We start from the raw sequence: 24,280 nt of genomic DNA, 5'->3' as shown, positions 1-24,280 counted from the left end.
ACACCTTGCAATAGATGGTTGAATAAAAGAATAATATCTGTATATATACAAGTTAGGTATATTATACCATCAGCTATATAGTCTTTTTATTTACATGGTTCATCCATTGACCATTTGTATAACAAGTTATAAGTATACTTATGTGGCAAGATACATCAGCGGTTCGATTTTGTGATACAGGATCGAGTTAGCCGGTCGATCGTGTCTCGCGGTAGTTCCATTGAAGACTCCATTATCGACGAAATGCCCTACTGGTATTCATTCGGACAGATAGCGAAAGAAGGTAAAAAAAAAAAAGCTCTCGTAGCGTTAATAAATTGCTCGTTAATAACGTTATTAATTTCGTTTCTATCCAAATACAAAAACCAGTTTGTTGCATCAAATTTGCGGCGGCCAAACAATTCAATTTTATTATAACATACCTACCTACGAGTACATATAGGAGAACGAACCGAAAACGATATTTATAATTTTTTTAGGCGTCGAGAAAAACACGAAAACCCAATTTACAATTCATTAACGTGACGTATTTTAACAGTTCCTCGTTAGTAGTACATTAATTAGTAGCGAAGGTATAGTTATGAGATGGTAGTACATAGGAAAAAAATGTCAACTGAAGACTTTTGCTAGGGTATTTTTATCTGATGCGGCATATATGTATAATAAAAAAAAAAAAAAATGTAATGTTCAGCTGTTCGATAGACTTGTTTGGGAGAACACGAACGTGTTTTAGGTTAATACCCGTTTTGTTTCCGTTTTGATAAAGAATACGCCAACATGATGTTAAAGTAGCATCGAACAACCGTTAGGTAGGATAGGTGTACCTATATCTCTAATAAATGTTCATTTGAAACGGGGCCCTATATCCCCAGCAGAGGAGACAGAGGAGCAGAAAAATTAAAAGCAAAATTATTATAATACCTTGTTGAAAAACAAATGTCATTTACGTATCTTTATTAATTGCGACGATACGATACGCGACGAGATCCATCGGCACACTGGCGAATAACCGGTTCATATTGACCAATGTGTATTACAATACGCTGCGACAAATGTAAAAACGCACGTACGCTAATTTAAATTTATTTTAGAATGAACAAACAAGTAGTTAAAAGTTGGTAAATGGCTTTTTGTATAATTTTTTAATTAACTCGACGATGCGCAACCGATAAAAATACGCATATGTAAAACACTTCCATCGGCATCGTCCGGCCACCAAGTTGGTTTGCGGTTTGCCAAATATTTCCGAGTAAAAAAAATGAGTTACCTGTGTACGGCAGGTACACAGGTACACACTATACACAGTACACGTCGTACTCGCTATAGTTGGTAATTTGGTGCTAGGTATTCGTGGAAAGTCACTCAGACATCGTACATACAAACTATTTTTCCCAACATGTTCGTTTGCATGTAGGTATTTACCTACCTTCTATCCATTAATTTCATTATTAAGAACTTGCTTAGCTTATAATTATCAAATTTTTAATTATTCTGTTGAATTTTGTAATTTGTGGAAGACTCGTGTAAACTTTATATATAGGCGAATTTGGGGAAACGTGACGGTTTTGTGATTATGAATCAAGGGCGATCTGATGACAAATTCAGTAAAAGGGCGAAAAAATTAACATTTTGTACAATAGAGTTTGATTTTCAAAAAAGTTATTCAAAACTAAATTAAAATGATTTTTTTTCAATTTTTTCTGTTTTTGAACTTTTTAAATTGAAATACAAATTCCAGTTCGAGGATCAGTTTTAGTTCAATTTAGAAGAAGAGAGTTCCATTAATGGCCTTTGTTACGAGAAACATTGAAAATCTCTTGAAAAACCAAATGCTTGCTAAAAGTTTCTGAAGGACTACAAAAAAACATAAAACTGATACGTTGAATATTTTCTCTAAAAGTCAGAGTCAAAAGCAAGAGTGATTTTAAATTTTGCCAATTTTTTTTGGCATGTGAAGAAGTGATGAAAAATTGAAAAATATGATTAAACATTGCTTCAAATGATGATTATTGCGTATTCTAATTTTAAACTAATGCTTAACTCCGAATTGTGTTTTTGAATTTTTTGAAAATTTTCAAGACTCTGAAATAGGTATTGGAAAGAAGAGACCGTGAGCCAAAGGTCACAATTTGTGCTTTTCACAATTGAGAGGTTCCATGGAAAAGGGGCCTTAGTCATTTTTTTTGTTTTTCTGATTTTTACAATTCTGAATATAGGTATCTATATTTAAAATTTTTTTTTTTATTAATTCCTCCATATTCAGAGATATCGAAGCGTTCTTCCATGAAAAAAAAAAACGAATTGGAAAATGTTTGCTCATAGAAAAAAAAATTCAAGTCTATTTGAACTTGTAAAAATCAGTGAAAAATTAATTGACTATGAGGCCCTTTTTCCATGAAGCGTTGAAGCCCCTCAATTCTTCAACTTTTCAGAAAAGCAAACTAAAACGAAAGTGAAGGCCCTTAAAGTACCTATCTACTATAACGACTGAAAGAATATAATATACTGCGGTTGTAGAATTACTTTCCATTCTCCATTTTCTTTCCATTTTATCGCCATCGCCATGCCAATGACAAAGGTGTAAAACAATACCTCTAATATCCCTCCATTAAAATAGGTACTCAATAAGAAATTTCCCTCGCATACTTAGATAAATTGAATAAAAAAGAATGCATCAAATCACGCGCGTACCTACTTTTATCTATATCTAAAAATCAAGATTTACTACACATGCGATAGTATCGCACGCGATTACTTCGTATAGGTCGTAGGTCGACGAAGACCCCCATATATATTGGTGAAAATATACGCGATTAAGTTTCACAACCTGGCGGATAAATTACCAAATTCTCGTATGTAAAAAATAAAGACCGTTCTTTTTCAACACACTAAGAAAAAAATTTGATCGATTCAGAGACCTTTTTCATTAACGCACCTTTGAAAAAAAATTCGATGCCCGTTTTCCTCCCCCCCCCCCCGAATGAAATGGCAAACATGATGGAATCAATCGTTCAAAAAATAATGAAATTTATTTTTTGCAATGTAATGGGCACCCCAAGCAAAAATATCCAACTTACTCTATGGTTTGTTAAATTTTATAAATTATTTTTATTGGAGTTAAGTACTTACACAAAGGTCAAAAAAGCGTTAAAAGAGATCTGTGATAAATTTTCTCATATCAAGTGATACCAAAATTCAGGATTTAAATTTTAAACAGTGTTGCCAATAAAATTTTCAAAAATTCCCTCAATTTTAAAATATTTTTGCATTGGAAATCAACTAAAATACCTACTTTTGGGAGACCCTCCCCGTCTCTTCCCTTCTTACTTAGTTCATAAAAATCATTGCAAGATATTATTTTGGCATCGAATAATAGAAAAAATTGAATGAGACGACCCAACGTGAAACAGAAAGTAAATTTTATGCTTCAAAAGTACATACACTATTTTGGTGATGATGATGAGCATTTTTTTCTCTAGAATTTATATACTTAGTTTTCTCTTTGCAGTCCCCTCGGTGTATTTTCACCAAAAATGTAAGTAAGTTGGTGGTCTTGCATCCCATAAACAAGGCATTGCTATTAAGTACATAAATGTACATATTGCCAAAGTACATTTTTGATGAAAATTCGCTGAGAGGGACATCATTCAAATGAAGACCGGTATATTATTGAGAAAAATTCTCTAAAATCATGAATTCACTCGGAAAATTCCTCATGTTTTCCTAAATGTCGAAAAAAACTTTAATTTGGTGACTTCTTGTTAGGGTCGGGCACACTGATTTTCTAACCGTAATTTCTTCGTGACGTTGTCAAAGTTCACAAGAGATAAGACATGATTGTGCCAAATGCAATGTTGCCAACTTCAAAAAAAATTAAAATTACTGCCTATTACCTAAACTGAAGCAATAAACCACCACTTTCTCGTAGGTATACATGAAAAAAATTATTGATTTTAAAAATTTTCCTTTAATATCGATTTGGTTTTCAAAAAAATTGCATCTTCAAACAACGTGTTCCAAATTCTTTTAACGCAATTTCCTATGCTTTGACTTTTCAATTTTGAACAAATTTTGAAACATTATGGTTTTTTTGTCTTTGAAAATCAAGCTCCTTCGTAATATTTTTTAACAAAAATGTTTAGTTTTAAAATGTATATTTTTCCAACAATAACACGAAAAGTTCATCGGATATTCCTAAACCAAATTTCAACATTTCTTCTTGATCTGGAGACTCTATTCAGATTTAAATCTTTCTTATAAATGTTCGGAAATTCTATCAACAGAATAAAAATTGGTATCGAGCGATTTTAAATTTTTTTTTTCATTCATTTTCTCACAGAGAACCTCATGAACTGCCCCCCAGATATGGTGGAACTCCGCTACAAACTATGTCACCAAAATTTCAGCTGCCAGTTATGAGTTTAAGCCTTACACTAAAAAGCAAAATAATGTAATTTTTTTTTTTTTGAAAATCCTGAAACTATCATTGAATGCAAAAATCTCTACTTTCAAGTGATTTAAGAAAAAAAATGATCGCACTTACGGACTTCTCAAGTTAAAACATGCAAAAATTTTATTACTACTTTTGCCTATAGGAGACGCCAGAATTTGTACATATATTTTTTCAACTTTGATTTATCTATTAAAATATTTACTTCATAGGATCATTTTACATCGAAATTTCCGAGGGAACAGTTCACGAGGCATCCATGATCTTGAAAATTCTTCGTTCCAGCAAAATCCCTCTCTTTGATTTCTAGAAGGTTGAATTTTAGGTAAGTACATATTTGCTATCTACCGTACCTTTTCTTTTTCAAAATTCAAACATGTGTATCGCTCAAACTCGATTACTTTTCAAAAAAAATTAAATAGGTACCTAGATATCTACTGAAATTAAAAAAAAAAAAAAATCATTGAAATTAAATTAAACAACTCGACCCGATTGTTCATTAAGTATTTGAATAATAAATTATTATTTTTGTTTTGTTTCTATACTCGTATCAAATGGTAGGTAGGTCTAGGTAAAAAAGCACACTGCCTATTCTTATAGCTGATTGTATAGCTCTATCTATAATATCACTAACGTTGAAAAAAAAAATGGTAGGAAATGATGCTCGATGTCGGCTATAACTATTTACGCATCGCTATAGGTAGTTGGGTAATTACACCTTTTGAAACTACTGTAATAATTATTCAATTAGATACACGCATATAAGTATTATTTTCTCGAGTGTAATTGGTTCCGCTTTTGTGATCTCGTACATTTGAATTTTTTCGCCGAAAATATACTATTGCTCATACCTCGTGTACTCTTACTCATACGTGCCTGCCTATTATCGAAGTACCTACAGTTTATTCGTTTCGAAGCAATGAAAAATCCGAGTATACATTAATAGGAACGATTATAAAAAAATTTATTAGCCTTTTTTATTGGAAGAATAACGAAGGTAAACACGAGCTTTCGAAAATATGTAATGTAGCGTTTATTGTACAATTGTTAGTCATGGTAGAAAAACTGCAATGTACGCATTAAAATAAACCAGGAACCCATTCGTCTTTATAATAGTATCAACTCGAGTGATTTATCAAGGGGAGAAATCCGATCACCAAAGATGCTATAAAGATCTCATTCTCGCGGTTTTAAACGAGATAAAGTAGGTAGGTAGATATAATAAAGGAATCGCGGTGTTTTCTCATATGTAGAATAGGTATAACTTTTTGTAAAACATTTACGACTTCGAATTAGCACCAGAGATCGCTTTAAAAAACGGTATAGATCCGCGAACGAGATATCTACAATATTGGCAGATTCCACATTCACCCCCGTAACAAGAATATTAGCCTTATAGTTGAAATCGTATGCATAAAATTACACGAATTGATATCGTATAATAGCGATGAAAAAAGAACGAAAATCGATGTTTTGCAGTAAAACGAGTAGGCTGAAAGAACTCGAAAAAAAATCGTACCAAAAAAATAGCCGAAACCGTACACGTATTAAAATGTCCATAATGACAAGATACAAGTATCGTAAAAAATGATATAAAAAAAGTTTCACCAACGCCGCTCGGTGATCTACTACATCGTAATAAAAATCTCGTAAAATTTTCAATAAAACTCATCTTTTATCGTACATAAGAAAATGATTTCTCGGAATATTAGTAATACATCGAGCATGGCTAATTATTAGGATGACTAATAATGCAACAAGTTAATTATTTAAAATTCTAGGTACTTACCCATTAAAAGGGTATCCGGCAAAGGCGGCGTCATACGGATGGTAAACGGTTGGATAAGGCCAGGCAGCTCCTGACGCTAGATTGTCCTTTAAATCTAATCCCGCCGCAGCCTGCAAATGATTATAAATCATTACGATGTTTTTCATACGATTGAAATAATCACGATTCATTATGGTCGGTTTATAAATAGGTACGCGAACTATACATATAAGATATTATAATTCAATTAATAATGTTTAATAAGCTCGATATTGTGTATTAAAGAAAGACGTTCGTTAGCCAAGACACCAAATGCACTACTACCGTATTAAATTGATACGATATTACATCAAGTGTCGAATAGAAGAAGGGTGCTATCTTGTGAAAATTGAAATATTCGTTAATTATTTACTTTGTTCTCGACATGAAATATTATAGGTATATAGGTTATCGATTCAGGTAGGTATAATACATTACGTTGGCGAATTTCTGAAATCTTGTCGAGTAAGTATATTTAATAGGTAGGTATTTACACATTAAATAAATTTTCATCGAGTTTTTTTAAAATCTTGTTTCAACAATCATTCGGTTAAAATTTCCATTTATAATTGCTTTATTTAATATACCGCATTAAATGGTATATACAAAGAAACCCCGAGCAAATAGTAAATTAAAATGATTAACTTTAAAAATAAAGGTGTGATCGAGTTTGCGCATTAGTTTTTTTTTTTGGTAGGTAGGTATACAAAATTTTCTGTTATCAGTTAAAAAGAAAAAAGAAACACCAACCTGTAACTTATTCGACTTTCTAGTTGTTTTACATAATCGAAAAAACACTCGACTGTATATTTCCCATTTTACGAGCGAGAAGCAAGAGGAGAAGGTTTGAAAAAAGTGGATAAATACGGGCGAGCGGTGTTGAAAACGCGACGAAATTTTCTTCTACGAATCGAATTCCAATTTGTGGCATTGCGTAATCGTATTTTTAGAATTGACGCGTTTGTCTTATACCTACATATGTGATTTTACTTTCAAGATGCAACATTTTTATAAGTACATACAACGTGTTATGCATTTGAACTGTTCGAATCGATGATTTTTTTTTTGAATGGGGTTGAAATGAGTTGGCAATGGTGCCAATTTCAATGCCAGATGAGAGCTTCGTTTGGTATTTGAAATTTTTTAAAAACGAATCGTGAAAATGAAATGTATGAGGTATAAATGAATCATTTCAGTTTTAAACTAAAATGGAGTGTTTTTTAAATTTTATTTTTTTAAAATGTATGTACTTTAACAAACAGGTCAAAACTGATATATTATAGGAATACATAGAATTAGTACTTCGTCAACTGTATGACACAGTTTATTGTGACAAGTTTCGATAATGGCTGTACAACTATTTATGTATCTACGTGTTATGTGGGTCTGAATTGATAAAAAAAAATGTACACGCTTACGTTACATTTTAAATTTTATCTGGAAAACTATTTTACTCGTTATCGACTACGTGTAAGCATAGTGTAGCATGAACTGGTTTCAAAATGTAGGTATATGACTTTCCTTAATGATATGGTTTCATTTTTTTAAATGTATGTACTTACTTAGGTACCTAAGTATAGGTACATATAATGTATACTTAATATTGGATTATTATGGGAAGACGATGTTGTCAACCCCCCTCCCCCCTGAAAGAGTCGAAAAATCAAAGCCTAAAAATTGGGTATCACCCAAGAAAAAAAAGAATACGAATTTTTGAAGAAAAGCATTCCAAACAGATGGACCGGGATACCATACTCACACTTGATGGTTTTTGTTGCAATATCTACCTACTTACCGATATTACACACATGAACGTTATTGGAAAGTAGACTTGAAGCCTATACTAAGTAATATTGGAATGTTTGTTGGGAATAAAGAACGTGAGAATTTGATGAGAAAGAAATCGTCTTACAACTTTTACTAGAAACATTTAACCTACCATAGGTCTCTGTTTATTTATTAGCTACGATATAGGTACCTAGGTACCTACTGATATTATGTACAAAAATTCTCGAATGTTTCATGAGTATAGATCACCTTATTTTTCCCTTCTGAGAAAATTCAAGAATTGAATGATGCCTTATTTGAAAAATAAAAAATGATATCTTTTAATATTTTGACTAAATTTTAATGCGAAATATTTGCGAGAAGAGAATTTTTGAAGACATGAATTTAACCAAAAATAAACGATTTGCAAATTTTTAACCTCTCAGTAGAACCCTAAAAGTGGTCTATGATTTTGACGGAAATAGCAAAGATCGACGCAGAATCTCAAATACCTACTTTCATTTGAGACTGAGCCATTTTCCCTAAAACAGGTCGGGTAGTGATTGAAACGAAAAAACCACGTTTTTTTTTTTTTTTAGAAAATTCCCTCTCATTGAGGGCTCACATCTCCCCTCCAGAGGCACCGCCGGAGCTAAAAAATTTTTTGAGTAGGTTTCAACTCAAAATGAAAGTCTCTGCTGAATTTTGTCAAAATCTACCGATTTTTTAAGAGAGCGAATATTTAAATTTTATGTCCTATTCTTGAAAAATCCCTTTAAAATGATCCAAATAAAAATTCTAGTAAACACCCTACAAACTCAGACTGTAGTTGCGATCTCTTCCCTAATTTTAAAAATCTGTTCCTATTAATATTTATAGGTACCTATGTAATGTACCCACTAGTGGCTAGTGCAAATTGGTTTCCAGATTAAATAATAATTTTTAGAAATTTGAAATAGAAATATTTTTTGTTCCATTAGGTAAGTAGGTACCTAAGAAAATGAAAATGACTCCATGAGTATTGAGCAATTGAGCATATGGGCTTTCAAGATGTCAAAATTGTGAGAAATCATTCTATACTTGAAATATTTTTTTCGTGAAAATCAAATCAGGAACAGATGAGCAATTTATTTTATACGAAGTATTATTAATCAAGAATGTAAACTGATCCAAAAATGAATTTATTTTCAAACGTGGCATGTCCACTTGACTGTCCATTAAAACGAGATCCAGAACGTACCTAATTGAACTTTCAAAAAATGTGTCTTTCTTCTGAGAAGCATCAGAAGTACTTTTTAAAAAAATATAAAAAAGTGGTCTATTAACACGTAGAGACGTTTACAGGCAAAATGAACTTGACACGTGGATAGGTATAAGTATTGTGAAAATTGCGAATAAATGACTGAATTGTATAGAAAACAAGTGTTCGCTTTTGAAACAGTAACCTGTTTTCTAAGGATAAATTCATTTTAAAATTCTTCATGAGCAACAGTAACCACAAAATATTGGTAATTATTAATAAAGAAAAAATTAACGATAACCTTAAGAATCATTTGTTACCGTTAATCAGCGACAAAAGTGTCTTTACAAAAATTAGAACTTATGGTTCAAACTTTAATTTTTTTTACTGGTTGTTTGAGTGACACTATAATATCTACCTAAAAACATATTTTCTGAAAATGTTCAAAAACGTTTTTAAAAAATCGATCATAATGAACATTTGTGCACGTTTTTATGTTCTGTTTGGGACTGAAAAATATTTCGGTTGATGGGTAGGTATATCTACAGCTGAAATTAAAATTCATTTACTTACTGATGGGATTTTTAACGCAATTTTTCTCCCTTTGAAGACAATAAGAAGAAAATTTTGGTTTAAAAAATACCCTATCTACCCAGTAGGTACCTTACCTATACATACTTAATATACACAATAGATAATGTGTCCCTATTAGTCTCATAAATTTCGCCAATACAATCCGACTTTCAGCTTCAGCTTTCACGTACAACCGATTTTTTCGGTTATGTTTTTTCCACTTTTATGATCGATAAAGGGGAAAAAATCCTATAAAGTGTGTAGGTATGTTCTTCTCTTTTGTTTTATTGTTGGTTGGATTACTTAAGTAATCGATATAAACTTACCTTAGAGTAGAAAAAAAAACACACAACAAACAAAAAGCAAAGAAGGGAAAATAAGAAGGTGGAAGATCTATAAAGTTTTTTTTTCTTATTTTTTCACTTTAATGTACCATTTGTGATACAATGAAACTATAGCTATACATCGTTAAACATATATTGTTTTATTACTGTTGATATATAAACATTAACCATAAAATGAAAATCAATGTTTTTTAATTAATACTCGGATTTTCTTCCAACGTATATAAATAAATCGTGTATTTACCTGTGGTCATTTGATTTACGTTGTGTATTTTACGGCCCTCTTTTTTTCTCTTTTTTTTTCGTGGTACGATTTATTAACACCGCCATTAACGAACTAATACTTCATAGTTTTAACGCGATTTCTATGTTTGACGAATTTAATTTACCTATATAGGACCTATAATACCTATGGCGTGATATAGGCAGACGATTGTGTTTTATGAGTAGGTACCACGAGTATGGTTGGTTTGTCGAATATATTGTATAGGTGCGTAAAAGCGGCGCAGAGGAGGAGGTCCAAAGATAATCGAAAATTATGAGTAGGTAACTGATGGATACACAAGGTACACAGCTATACATACTACATACATACAAGCTATAATAAAATATTTTATGGTAAAACTACTTTTTCGTGGGAATTGTTTGGTTTTTTTTTAGTTTTTTTTTCGTTGATGGTTGCCCATGCCCAGTATATAAAGGTAAACATTTGGTGAACGAGATCGTTAATAATCTATGAATGAATACATATAGGATAAGGTGTGGACTGACCCGAAGGTAATTGCAAAACGCGACAGGGTGATCGTATAATGAATGCTTTGACCGTCGTTGTCCCGCTACCGTCGGTCCAAGTCCAAGCATATAAGAGTTGAAAGAAACTAGCCTGTGAGCCTGGAAACTGCACTGATAAGATACTCGGCTGAGCGGTAATTTAATTGCAACAATTTTCTTGCATTTGGTGCTATTTAGATAAGTGCTATGTGCGCGAACATCCATCTACCTATATCTATAATGAACTTGCGCTATTTATATGTTACGCAGTCGAGCAGAATTACAACTTGGACTTGCCTGATGGCCTACAACAGTCGAATATTCATTCGCGAATCAATGAGTGTTTTAGCTACATAAGCTTATCATATGGTATGTTTATTAATGAAATGCATGTAAGTATCTGAGACTGAATCTTATTTCCTTCATTTTGCAGGAGTGATTAAAATGATTGGTGTATACTGAGGAGTTGTGAAAAAAGTTTTGTGTGATATTCAAAGAAATTCGTTCGCACTTCGCAGGAGAAGGCATTTGATTTTAGGTATGGTTTAGTCCAGAAGAAGAATTTGGCGATTAGAATGAATCGTATTTCCTAAAAAATTGAAGACAAAATCATTCCGAATTCATTTAAAATTAGCATACTTACACTGATACACTCATTTTCGTCAAACTACCTATTCAGAAGAAGTTTAAAAATGATAATGTGATTTTCAGAGTTCTAGAACAGCAGTGCAATGTAGGTATTCTAGCTCACTTTTAGTTTCAGGAGATGAAGTTAAATAAAAATCTGTGAAAGTTGTTTCATTTTTCTATTTTGTGCTGAATATTTTGTGATTTGAGGGTATTTTTAAAATTTGATTTCTCTCTTTTTTGTTTTTGTTGTTTTTAAAGTCGATTTACTGTCCAATTGGAACTGCTCTAACAACTTAACCCTCCGAACCGATTTAAAATAATTTTGAATCTTTTTGAGCAGTTTTGGAGCATCCGGTAGATTTTTGAAAAATGAATTTTACGTACCTACATTTTTCAAATTTTTAATTACATATAAAATCGCTGATGAAATATACGACTCCAAATCAGCTGAAACCCATTTGGAAAAATACACGTGCTGAGGTTAATTTGAACAGTTTTCGTGGCACTTTTTGAAAATCTGGAATTTCCAAAATATGCTGACACGTAAAATTTAGTTCTCTAACTTCATTTGGTAAAATTTTGTGAAAATTTCAAGTTTCAAAAATCTTCTGAAGGATTCATGAACTACTCAAAACGATTTAAAATCATTTCCAATCGATTCAGTGGGGAGAAAGGAGATCGAAAATGGAGCCCAATAACAAATTTCTGTTTTATGGGTCAATTTATTGAAATTTTGATGATTTCTAAGTATTTTTGGGCGAGCGATTTTTAACAATTCAGCAGGAATCAAAAAATGCACCAGGCAATGTATTTTTGCATGATCTTTGGATTTAGATTCGTCAGGTTCAAAAAATGTTATGACCAAAACAAAATATTTTTTTTTGTTTACCTATTTACTCTCTAAATTTGAAGCAGTGAAATTTCACTGTTTCAAATTTAGAGAGTACCTATGTCCTCAACTCGACATTAGTTCAACATAAAATGTTTTGAATCAGTGTCCAATGAAGAGTGAGAATAAGGAGGAAAACATACTATTTTTTTAATTTCGAAGCTTTTGACTGAATTTGAATACAAAAATTCTAATTTTGATTTTTGTTTTTGAAATGAAAAATACCGACTAAATTTTATAATTCAAACTCTCAAAAAATGTTTCGAACTTCCTTGAAAATTTTTTGTTCAATTTTTCATCAGCTTTTCGAAATTAAAATTAAAATTTTTCTGTGAATTTTGGAAGTTAAACATCACTATGAAATAATCAATTACATTTTATCTTTGGTTTCTAATTCTCTGAATTCTCCAGAAAATTGAAATTCGAGATGAATTACCTACTTTCTCTGATCCCTTTCTTTACAGCCCCAGAGTCTGGCTTTGTGTATAAGAACCTACTTGTAACTCACACGCCGATGATTTGTTCGAGAAAGCTTATAGGTAATCAAATAGCTCATCGAGAAGCTGTAGATATTTTTCAAAATAATTTTCACGAAATTGTCTTTTTGTAAATTGTTTTAAAAATAAAAAACAGGGGAGGGGGGGCAAAAAAATAATCAGGAGCTGGATTCAAGCGACGAATTTGATTTTTGATTTTTTTTCTCAATAACTTTAGGTGCTGAAAGCAAAATAACCCATGACTTGACTAATAATGACACTTCAATTTTCATTGCAGGCACACATTGCCAATACTTATCAAAGATTTGAACCAAGCTTTGAAAAAAATTATAGATTGATGAAAAACGTAAAAATTGAATTTTTTGGCGCGAAAAAATATTCGATCCCAGTTAGTTATTTAACTATACACACTGAAAATTGGAAAATTAAACTGATTCAAATTTTTACTGTTGTGCGAACTCAATAATTTATATAATAAGTATACTGATTACCTATCCAACGTGAAAGAAATCAATTTCAAAATTTTCAGAACAATTTCACTCATTAAAGTTGAAAAAAATTGAAGGCTTAACTACCTACAGAAACAGAGATTAAAAAATAGCTCATTTTTGAACGAAAGAAAGTACTTTTTTCAAATGAATCAATTGAAAGCCAATCATTTTTATTTCATCGAATTCCAGGAAGGATTTTAAGCATCCGCCTTCATGCTTTAGTAATACGTTCATTCATTTACATTTGAAAACTGGCTAATTTTTTTCCTTGACAATTTATTAAATATCTCCAACTAAGTACTTGTATATCACTATAAGTAATTTGAATTTTCTGGAGCTTTAACTATTTTTAGATATTTTAATAAATTTCTCTTTCTTGCTAAATATCGAGCAGTTTAAGTAAGTAAGTAAGTAAGTAAAAAATACAAAAATTGAAACAGATATTCAATTCAAATTGAGTTCTCAACTATCGTCTTATGAATTTGATACCAAAAAACAAAAACTTGCACGATAAAAAAGACAACAGAAATTGCAAATCGCTGACATTTTCTAAATTCTTTTTTCTCCTAAAAAAAAAATGTAACGAGATGTCAATGTCGCAAAAAACCAGCAAAACAAAAAACAACAAATTCTTTCGTTTTACAACCCCCAGCGTGAAATTTTCCGCTTATTGACACGACTTCTTCTAACACATGGTTACTTTATACATTTATTATCGAAATTATAGCTGTTTTCTATTCACATTTTATTTTCTTCAAACCTTGACAATACAGGTAAAAAATAAAAAAAATAAAAAACACGAGTACCTAAGCTAGGCCAAGTTCTCCAAACGAAAGTGTAAGTAAGTATAAAACAAAAACCACAAATAAAAATATAAAAAGACACGCGTAGCTTTGGAAAAAAATAGGCCAAAAAATTGGTGCTTTTAGCGCGTAAACAGGCAAACCGGGTAAATAAAAAGCTCAAACATTTACCTTGGCGTTCATTTCAACGGAAAATTTAGTTTACCGTGAACATGGTTAATATGTTAAATTTTATCTTTCGCATATAACGTGAAATTGTCGTGTAATTTACTTACTTACTCGGTGCTTTGACAACAGAACCCCATTAGCGTTAACAATTCACTTCATATTTTTTTCGCTATGTCGTTACTTTGTAAATTTCTGTATGTTTCAGTTTTGTTTTGCTTTTTTTTTCACGTATAGTAATTACATACATGGTGGTGATTTTTCACGGGTTGAAGGTGATAGGTGTTTATCATTTTAGGTAAAAAGTATCTACCTATGTAGGTATAGGTGGTACTCGTAATACTACATAGGTGTTCATGCTGTCGTGATAGCAAAGTAACAGCTGTAACAACCGCGACCAGTTAACGAATTTCTAAAATATAAAATATCTACGCGAACCTACTCCCGAGTATAGGTATTTGAATATAAAATAGGTCCAGGTAGTACCCATAGGCGAGTAGGTACTTTTATTTGGTGAAGGGGGAAACTAGAATTCAATTCACCTAAATATCTAAGTTACGAGCAAACTTCATCCAATTAATAAGATCTGCTATACGAGAACAAGACGTAAACAATACCTACTTTTTCACGTGAAAATTGATACATTAAATTTAATTCGCCAATTAAATACGATGTTTTTTAAACGACAGAATATCTTAAATTAACGCGAATACTTATGAGTTGGTTGATGGTGTATCATATTGATGAGCTTGTTTTAAGACACACATTTTGATAGCTTTAGTGAGATATAATCTGATGACGATTGATTTAAAAACTATGTACTAACACGATCTACACATACTTCACAAGTCTATTAAAAATTATCTAACGCGATCGCGAACTTACGCGGAAACGACTTGATAAATTGGAAGGTGAATTGATGAAAATCAATCCGAGCAATTGGATTTTTGTCACCTTTGCTGTCGCTATTAAATTCTACAGATTTTGACGTTTTTATAATAGAGGCGAAAAATCGTCCATAATATATTAAATACCTGTTGATCGAGTCAAAATATATACGTACTGGATATCTCGTTTGGTGCAGGAGAAAATCGCGTGTTTTGGGTACAGCTGGTATAAGAAGAGTAGGTGCCTGTATAATGTACATTTCGTATTAAATACAAAAGCGAAAATAATTCCGCTTTCAACGCTCGCACGACCAAATTATTCACGCGAATTCGAGTAGGTATTATGAAAAAAAAAGCGAAGAAAAACGTTATAGGTGCGAGTATATTTTGTTAAATAATGTGTAAATGTGTGCGTTAGTATGATGTCAGTTGCGACGACAGGACGCAACAAATGTTCACGTAAGAGAGCAAACGAACGAAATTAATTTACAAGTATACTTTGAAATTTTACTAAATTAATAATTGCGTATACTTTGTAGCTGCTGGTACACGAACGAGTGTCGTCGTACAAAGTAACATGTGTAAAAACTTATGTCTAATGCTTAAATAATGTTAAACGTCTTAATGCAGAAGCGACTATAAGTGTTTCTATATAGTATGTGTAGGTCTTTAGCTATGAGGTATACGACTGACTAACAAGTAATATCGTGAAAAATCCACCGTACTAATTACTCGCAGATGTGAGGTGTTGGTTCTTTTTTTCATTACATATATAGCACCCACATCATAGGTACTAGGTAATAGGTATATGTAACTGTGTACCTGTATGGGTAAAGGTATTACCTTGCCATGCACGCGTTTCGTTTGTTAAGAATTTTTTTTTCAACAGTCTTAGAAGTACGTGGTTGTTTTTATTGAATCGAGAATGATTTTAAGGAACGACATGTACAGTACCTCTACCTATTAAGTACCTACGTTATACCTAGGTATACGTATTTGGTAAATTACGTATATGACTGCGAACATACTTAATTTTTGATACCTCAAATAAACACGTGTTAATTGTGTATCATCGCTTGTCATTTACAAGGCCAATATTTCCGAGAATTGAATGAAAATTTTGTAATTTTATCGTGTTGTGCCCACTTGAATATCTGAAAATTATCTAGGTATTTAATGTAGAGAAGTTCATCATGTTCATCAAATATGTTTACAATTAGATATAAAAATATCGGATCTTTGAAAAAAAAATTGATTCTCTACCTGATGACCTAAAACTTCACGTTTGGGTTTTGAGACCGCGTATTTGATACCCTGCCTAATTTTTAAAGCCAACTTTTTGAAAAGTATTTGAATTAATTAACTACTAATAGTAGTTAGAACATAAATTGATAAGTAGGTAGGTAAGTATATTAGATAGATAGCATAATTTTCTGTGCCTTGAAGTCACTAAAAAAAAAAGAATTGAAAATAAAATTTTCAGCAATGCGAATTTTTCTTCGTTTAAATTGTTCGTCGATAAAAAGAACACGAGGTATAGCGATGAATTGTAACCTTACCTAAGAATTTTTCGTTTTCTAACGTCAAGAAAATACATAGGTATGGTACGAAAAAGTTTGAATTTTCGTTCCTACGTGCAGAAAAAATTTCAGGTAGGTAAACTGAACTGGTAAGAAAAAATATCAAGTCTTATTGAGCTGTCTTCAATCTGATTTACATGGTATATTTTTCTGGAAAAACTTTATAAAACCACATGCGAGTTACCTACTGAGTCTAAACAATTGCTGTATGGGAATAAAGATACTCGTAGAAATATTAAACGTCTGATAACATTATTTGAGTTTCTGCGAATTTTAGTTCAATCAATTTTTTCATCGAGATGAATAATCAAAATATTCTACGAATGAAATTGACCAAAAAAAGGCTGCAACGTTGAATTCTTTTTATTTTTTATTTTCAGGCACCTAAGCACCTTTTGCTTTTGGTTGCAAAATGTACAAAAAAATTTAAAAAATGAAATAAAAAAAGATGTACGAGTACAAACTGGTCTTTGAATTGATTTTGATCAAGATCAAGAAATTAAAATTCTGGTTTTAAAATTGAGGTGTACAGAAGTGAGTCGAAAAAGTCTAAAATTTGTCTATGTTATTCAAGCTTGAATCACCTTGGTATAAAGTAGTCAGAAAATGTCCATTTTTTAACCCGTTAATGGCACATGATAAAATTGATATTTTTTCAAGAATTTCCTGCGCTATACTGACGAGTCACATGATATTATAGCTCCCTGATACATGTGCGTAAATGTTCACCCTTTCATTTGACATGTTTGACTCATTGCCTACTTTCGTATTTTAAGGAGCAGAATTTTTTGAAAAAATTCCACTTTTTTCATATTTTTTGACAATTTTTTGTGGTCAATCGAAAGCGGCTGGAATGAAACTACCACCTGGTAAATATTTATGAATCCATGCTCTACCAATTAATATACAACAACTTGCCTATCTTTCTCTTTTAAGGGGCAAAAAAAAATGCAAACATTCAAAAATAATTTTCATTTCACTCATCTTAAAAAAATTCTGCCCCTTAAAATAAAAAAGTATGCAATATGCTCAACAGCGGAATGGAAGCGCAAGACATACACACACATGTACCAATAGTCGTTACCACCTGAGCACTCTTTCCTTCCAGCGTAACGCAACGAAAAACCGGTGGGGTGAAATTCACCCCAGTGTGCCTTTTAAGGTGATGCGAACAACTCTGAATTTTAATTTATGTTGATTCAAAGACAGTCCTTTAAGAACATTCTTCTGGCATAGATTGAGAAATGAGTCGTGGATATAAACTAGTGATGTATTTTCCCTCATCAACTGATTAGAATGAAAGAGGTAGATATTTTTGATTTTCATCAGAGAAAATATTATGAAAAATGAAAATAAAAATTTACAAATCAAATCAAAAATCAAAATAAATTTTTTTAAAAATTTTAAAACAGTTTGTCGACGTTTTGAACAAAAAAATTTAGCGAGGTAACAAGAAATTCACCTACTGCCTCATAACGAATAAGTCATTAAAAATCAAGTTCTACAATTTAATAGCCTACGAATACCTAAATTAAAAAAAAAAAAAACCATGAAAAAAATGGGTAAGTACCTATAGAATTGAATAATTAAATTTTTTGATGAGTTCAGTACATAGTAGTTAGTACGTATATAGACAATTTTTTTTTGGAAATTGTTGTAATAGGTGCCTTTCAACAGATACAGAAGCAATTTCGCCCCAATGGGTTCCCTTAATTTGGAAAATTTCCAAAAGTCGTCATTTTATCAATATTTCAAATTTATCAATAAACAAAAATAAATAAGTTGAACTATAAAAAATCGCGCCAATTTACTGGTCTCACCGTCTTATATGTCAATTTTTTTTTTTTGGAACGGGCAGAAAAACTAATTCAGCTCTGAAAAATCACGTTTTGGAAAAAGTGAAAACTTATCTCTCTTTGCCCTCCTGCATTACGCTATTGCAAAACAATCCTAAAATTAGAGTATTTTCAATGATATTTTTTGTTGTACTTAATAGAGATTTTTGAATGCAAAATAAGTACCAAAAAAAACACTAGACGTTTTCCTGGAAATTAGGCCAAATGATGATAAACTCGTTAAATACGTTAAATATAGATTCAGATTGAGCCCCAAATCGATTTTCAGATGCCCACATTAATTTCCACGAGTTCTGGAAAAATTTAAAAATTCTAGAGAAATCAAAAAAACAATAAAATTGTGATGAAAATAAGTATGAGAAAGTATTTTACAGTTTCTCCATAGTCCATTTCCTCACTAAAAAAAATGATTTTGATCAGGCAGACATATTAATGGAATGGATGATAATTGATGAATATAATAAATAGGTATATTTATCTATCTTATATTTTTACTGCAGTTTAAGAGGAGTGAAATTTCCACAATTTAGCCAGATACTCTCTAAATTTAAAGCAGTCAAATTTCACTGCTTAGCAGTGACGACATTTTGCCTTTTTAAAGCAGTAGTTTTTTTTACTGCAAAACAGTGAAAAATTACTGAATTGGTCAGTCAAAATGATTTTTTACTGACCAATTCAGTAATTTTTCACTGTTTTGCAGTAAAAAAAACTACTGCTTTAAAAAGGCAAAATGTCGTCACTGCTAAGCAGTGAAATTGACTGTTTCAAATTTAGAGAGTACTTATTCCTAAAAAGATAAATTACATTCTAGTTTGAAAAAGTTGTAATTGTGAGCTTCAGTCTACTCATTTCGAGAAAATGTTTAAAAATGTGCATAAAGTTACTGAATTGAAAATATTGAGAAGATTTTCTATATTCGAATTGTATTTCAGAGCAATTTTCACCAATTTTTTCCTACTTTTAATTTATTAATTCAAGGGGTAAAAAATTATGCATTTATATTTAAAAGTATGTATTAAGTACTCGTACTTAGGTATATTCATCCACCTCATCCCCCTGAATGTTTTTTTTGGCCTCAAAGTGCTTACCTATATTTGAATAATATTCTGAAAATTTTCAATATTAAGGTAGGTGACTGCGTTTTTGGTAGAGATTTTCAATAATTCATTGCTTGTTTTTCTTTTTCTCAGTAGCCCAGTAGGTAAGATATATTAGCTATGTATTTACCCATAATATTATAAGTAGCAGGAAAAGTTGAAGGATATCGAGTCAAAATTTGGCACACAGAAGGAGCATGCCATTCACATTTCAAAAGTAAATGTTGAACTTTCAAAGTACATTTATGGTAAGAAACTTTTTAAAATTTTTTAAATTTTTATAAAATAGCTGCAGATTTTGCCTGTGCTTCCTGTCGTACAATTTATATTAATTCGTAGGGACATTAATTTTTAATAAAAAAAAGAATTACATGTACAAGTAAAAATCTAAAAATGTAAGATGCACCAAAATCGACTTACTTTTGATCCGATTTCTAAATTTTTAAGTGAAGTTTTGTTGTTTTTGTGAAATTATATGTACCTATAACCACCCTACTCAGTACTCATGCAAAGGGACTAATACTTCTACCATTTAAATAAATTTTCCAAAAATCGAAAAATCAACTTCGCTCGACTCTTAATTTGGCTGTGAGAGGTGAGTGGCACGCTCTTGCTATGTGCCAGCTTTGAACAGGTTCCCAGTTCCCCTTTCGAGTATATTGGGGTAAATTAAATAATATTATGTCTTATCGAATATTGCGTAAGATATTATGATTTTTTTCACTCCTGACTCCATTTCATAAAATATTTTCAAAAAATTGTCAACAAATACGAATTTGGATCTCTCGAAGGTATCAGCGAGCAATACAACCAGTACGACGTGGCTTTTCCAACTATTTACTTAGTTCACGAGGGGAGGAAGAGGCCCACGTCTAAAATATACCTACGCCTAGCCCACATTCTTATCTATCCATACAGCACAGACTACCTATACAGATAACTTTACAAAACTAAAATCACTGCACATATGCAAAGTTTACTCACCGCAGACGTGTAGAATGGTGTTTGATCGGCTCCCAAGGCGGGAAAATAGGCGGCCATACCTTCTGGATATGGTGTTCCGTACATTGATAACGTTGGTAACCCTGTAGCACCGGAAGCAGCTAATCTTTGGTAATTTAAAATATCATATTGGCAGGAACAGATAGTCTGGCCGGTTAAAGGATCGGTGAAAAGCGGTCTGCCGGTGTCGCAACACCTGGGCGCGCAATTCGTCGGGCTATTTTGATTGGTACCAATGGAAGGACTGGTTATGGCCGTGGTTCTAATGGCGGATATCGGTGAAGATGAAGATCTGGTAGTTGGCGGACTAGATGATGAAGAATGTGTTGAAGATGCCGTCTGAAAAATACAAAATCCACAATTAGCTATAGGTACTTAACATTCGCTGCTGCGGATCTAATTCTATCAACATTTCAATTTCTCATGAGATCCGAAAGGGATTCTATGGATCTCTGGCAAGTTCAAAAGGTGAAATTTACCCACAGTCAAAGACTCGATATCGAGTCCGGATCGACATACCGCAATCGTACAGCACTTTAAAGGCGGCCTGGACGGCGGTATTTTCCACGCAAAGGTTTTGTTACATTGCAAGAGTGTTTTTCAACGCTGTATATTCTAAATCGAGTTATTCTTTCGCGCCCTTCGCTTCATCGGCACAATCTTATTCGTGATTCACTGCATTCGAATAGCAGATACATACGAATGAACGGTGTTTTTATAAGGTTTATACGTTATTCTTTGTCACCTCACGCTTCACTATTGATGTCACATTTTTCAAGTGTTTACACTTCAAATCAGGACCTTATATATTTTGTATAAACGCGTACCTATAGCGACGTATATATGCCTATTATAGCTACATTTGTGTATGAGCATGATTTGCTCATTCGATTAGCCGCGACGTCGTTGTATTCGTTTGCGTGACTATTTCAACTATTTGTATAAAATTGAGCGAGAAATTTGAAGTATTATTCGAATGTACGCGGTTTAACGCCCGCCAATGATGTATTGTCCAGTAATATGAGTACCTTAACGAAACACGTTTTTTAAAATATAGGTGTAGGTACACCTATAGGTAACTTTAACATAGTTTTAAGTAAGTGGTATGAGTACAAATTCACCTGGGAGGCAAATAGCACGTGAATATATCCGTCGTTAAAGATTTATATAAGATGCTCAAATCGAGTTGAAAAAAAATACTTTTATCATTTTACAAGTTTAAATTCTATACTTACGCCTATTTAAACGACCACTTCAATTGTTTTCCTTATGCGCGCATATCGAACTAGAATATTTATGTTTGAACCACAGCCCTTCAACATGACCAACAAGCTTGTAATTACAAATATATTCCAAATAGAAGTATTAATTTTGAGATTGTTTTTACGCAAGTCATCGTTATCGTGCTTATAAGTAGGGGCATTTTTTTTTTTTTCAAAAACATCCAGATTTATAGAGATCCTAGAGCGGTGTAAAAATTAATTTTCATATTATCGTATTATCAAATATACATATTTAAAAAGAACAAGATGGGTGTTATTCACTTGTAATGTTTCCATTTAGTAATCTTCTTACGTGGTAGTTTAGGAGCAAGGCGGATCACTATTGTCTTTACCAGTAGGCGTTCGGATTTTAAAACAATTTCACCTGACACTAATCGGTTTTATGTTACAATATCGAAAATTTCCATGTAGTCATCGATGACGTGTACTCATATACTCCTTGTGTACGATATAGTACTTACTACTTACTAGAAAACAAAAAGTATATAGGTAGTACTCCCATTTACTTATACACGGTTATCTAGTATATCACCTACATTTTTTACGAGTTGACGAAAAAAGCCAAAAAGTCGTAAAAGATTACAAACTATTTCTCATATAACTATGTATATTGTATAGTTAGGTGGTATGGTGTTCAGGAAACCAAAAAATACTAAAAAAAAGCTATGAAATTTCATGTTTTTGTTCCATTTTTGAGAAAATTTTTACTACATATTTAAATGTTACAAGGGAAGAACGAAAAGTGAAACTTGTTTTTCGGTTTTATCTTATCATTTTGAAAGTAAACTATACAAAAAATTGTATGCATAAATCATATTCTTACATTTGTTGGAAAAATACGTGAATGGAGAGGAGGAGGAGGAGGGGGTAAATTTGTTGAAAACTGCGCGTATTGCGTTGAAGAAAAGGACACTGTTGCACACACCTATAGGAGGCTAGATAAACCTACTTAACTAAGAATGACACTAAGAAAGTGAAAAAAATTATGCACATACTGATAGGTACTGAGTTTTAACTAATTCTGAAATGCAAATCCGAATTTGTTGCAAATGTTCAAGCTCCGAAGAAATGATAAATCATACAACCAGCCCGTGTTAATTTATGGCTGTTTGTATCTTTACCTATGCCAACTTTTGAAAAATTGCCTAACCGAAGCGTGGAGACACGTATATAGTATAGTTACATGTGGAAATTTATTGCAACGCGACGACAGAATTTTTATAAACTGCGTAAGCAACACGTTCACGTCGTAAAAATCCAATCAAAGTTTGATATTTTAGGCGAACGAGTGAGCAATTTTTTATAGGTACCCTTTTTCTTATTTTGAAGGTATATTATTAGGTAAGTAAACCATGTCTGGGTGTAATTTCACAGGTTGTAGGAGATATTTGATTTTCAATTTTGGAAATATTCAGGTATCTAAAGTAAGAGAAACAGTGTGGTTTTTTCAAACAACTATTAATGAATAGGAATGACCTTTTTTTTATTTATTACAGCTGATATAGGAAATTGGACAAATGTATTTGGAACTCAGTTGAAATTAAAATTCAAAATTTAGCTAGAAGGGTACCCATCTAGAAATCAAAGCAACACGAAAAAGAGAGACTAAAGCAAAATGTTCAGCAGGCCATTTATTTTTTTGAAGGGGAGGGGGATTGATGAGTTGAAATTTCTTCGAGTCACATTTTTTCAATTCTTCGTTGTTCAAGGAAAAATGAAACCAATAATCTCAAAATTCCGAATGAAGAGTAGAGTAAATAGGTGTAATAGAAAGATTCAAAGTTTCATTTAAAAATTTGAAAAAAAAAACAGAGCTTTTTCGTAATTTGGCAAAAAATTAGGTCAAAAGTAGAAAAAAAAATAAGCAAGACCGTTGAAAACCGTAAAGAAGCACCTACGAGTATATACCTACCTATCAAAAATATGCAAAAAAAAATGTACATACATAGTACAAAAATTGGTGTTTGAAAATAAATTTGTGAAAAATAAACATTTTCTTGCTCAATTTTTTTGAGATTGTTTTTAATTCAAAATAGTTGTACTTTTTTTATTGGCTCGAAAAATATTATTTCGAAGTAGACAATTTGTCTAAATAAAACTTGCATTCGATCCAAATTAGTTCCCAATTTTTTCACACAAGCTCGTTGG

The 24,280-nt window shown here is 31.9% G+C and overlaps 1 protein-coding gene across 2 annotated transcripts in view; it reads right to left on the bottom strand.

The window, feature by feature from the left end:
- The window catches only part of mirr (mirror), a 70,131-nt gene that overhangs the window by 31,613 nt on the left and 14,238 nt on the right, over nucleotides 1–24,280 (bottom strand). For both annotated transcript variants that reach the window (XM_065354482.1, XM_065354480.1), the window contains exons 2-3: nucleotides 20,832–21,188; nucleotides 6,240–6,349 (exon numbers count right to left, since the gene is read on the bottom strand). In XM_065354482.1, the coding sequence (XP_065210554.1) occupies nucleotides 6,240–6,349; nucleotides 20,832–21,188 (467 nt within the window). The remainder of the gene's footprint in view (nucleotides 1–6,239; nucleotides 6,350–20,831; nucleotides 21,189–24,280) is intronic.

This window comes from Planococcus citri, chromosome 3, assembly GCF_950023065.1.
Source record: "Planococcus citri chromosome 3, ihPlaCitr1.1, whole genome shotgun sequence".
Taxonomy (NCBI): domain Eukaryota; kingdom Metazoa; phylum Arthropoda; class Insecta; order Hemiptera; family Pseudococcidae; genus Planococcus; species Planococcus citri.
The sequence above is the reverse complement of the archived record's forward strand: the minus strand, read 5'-3'. Positions and strand labels throughout refer to the sequence as shown.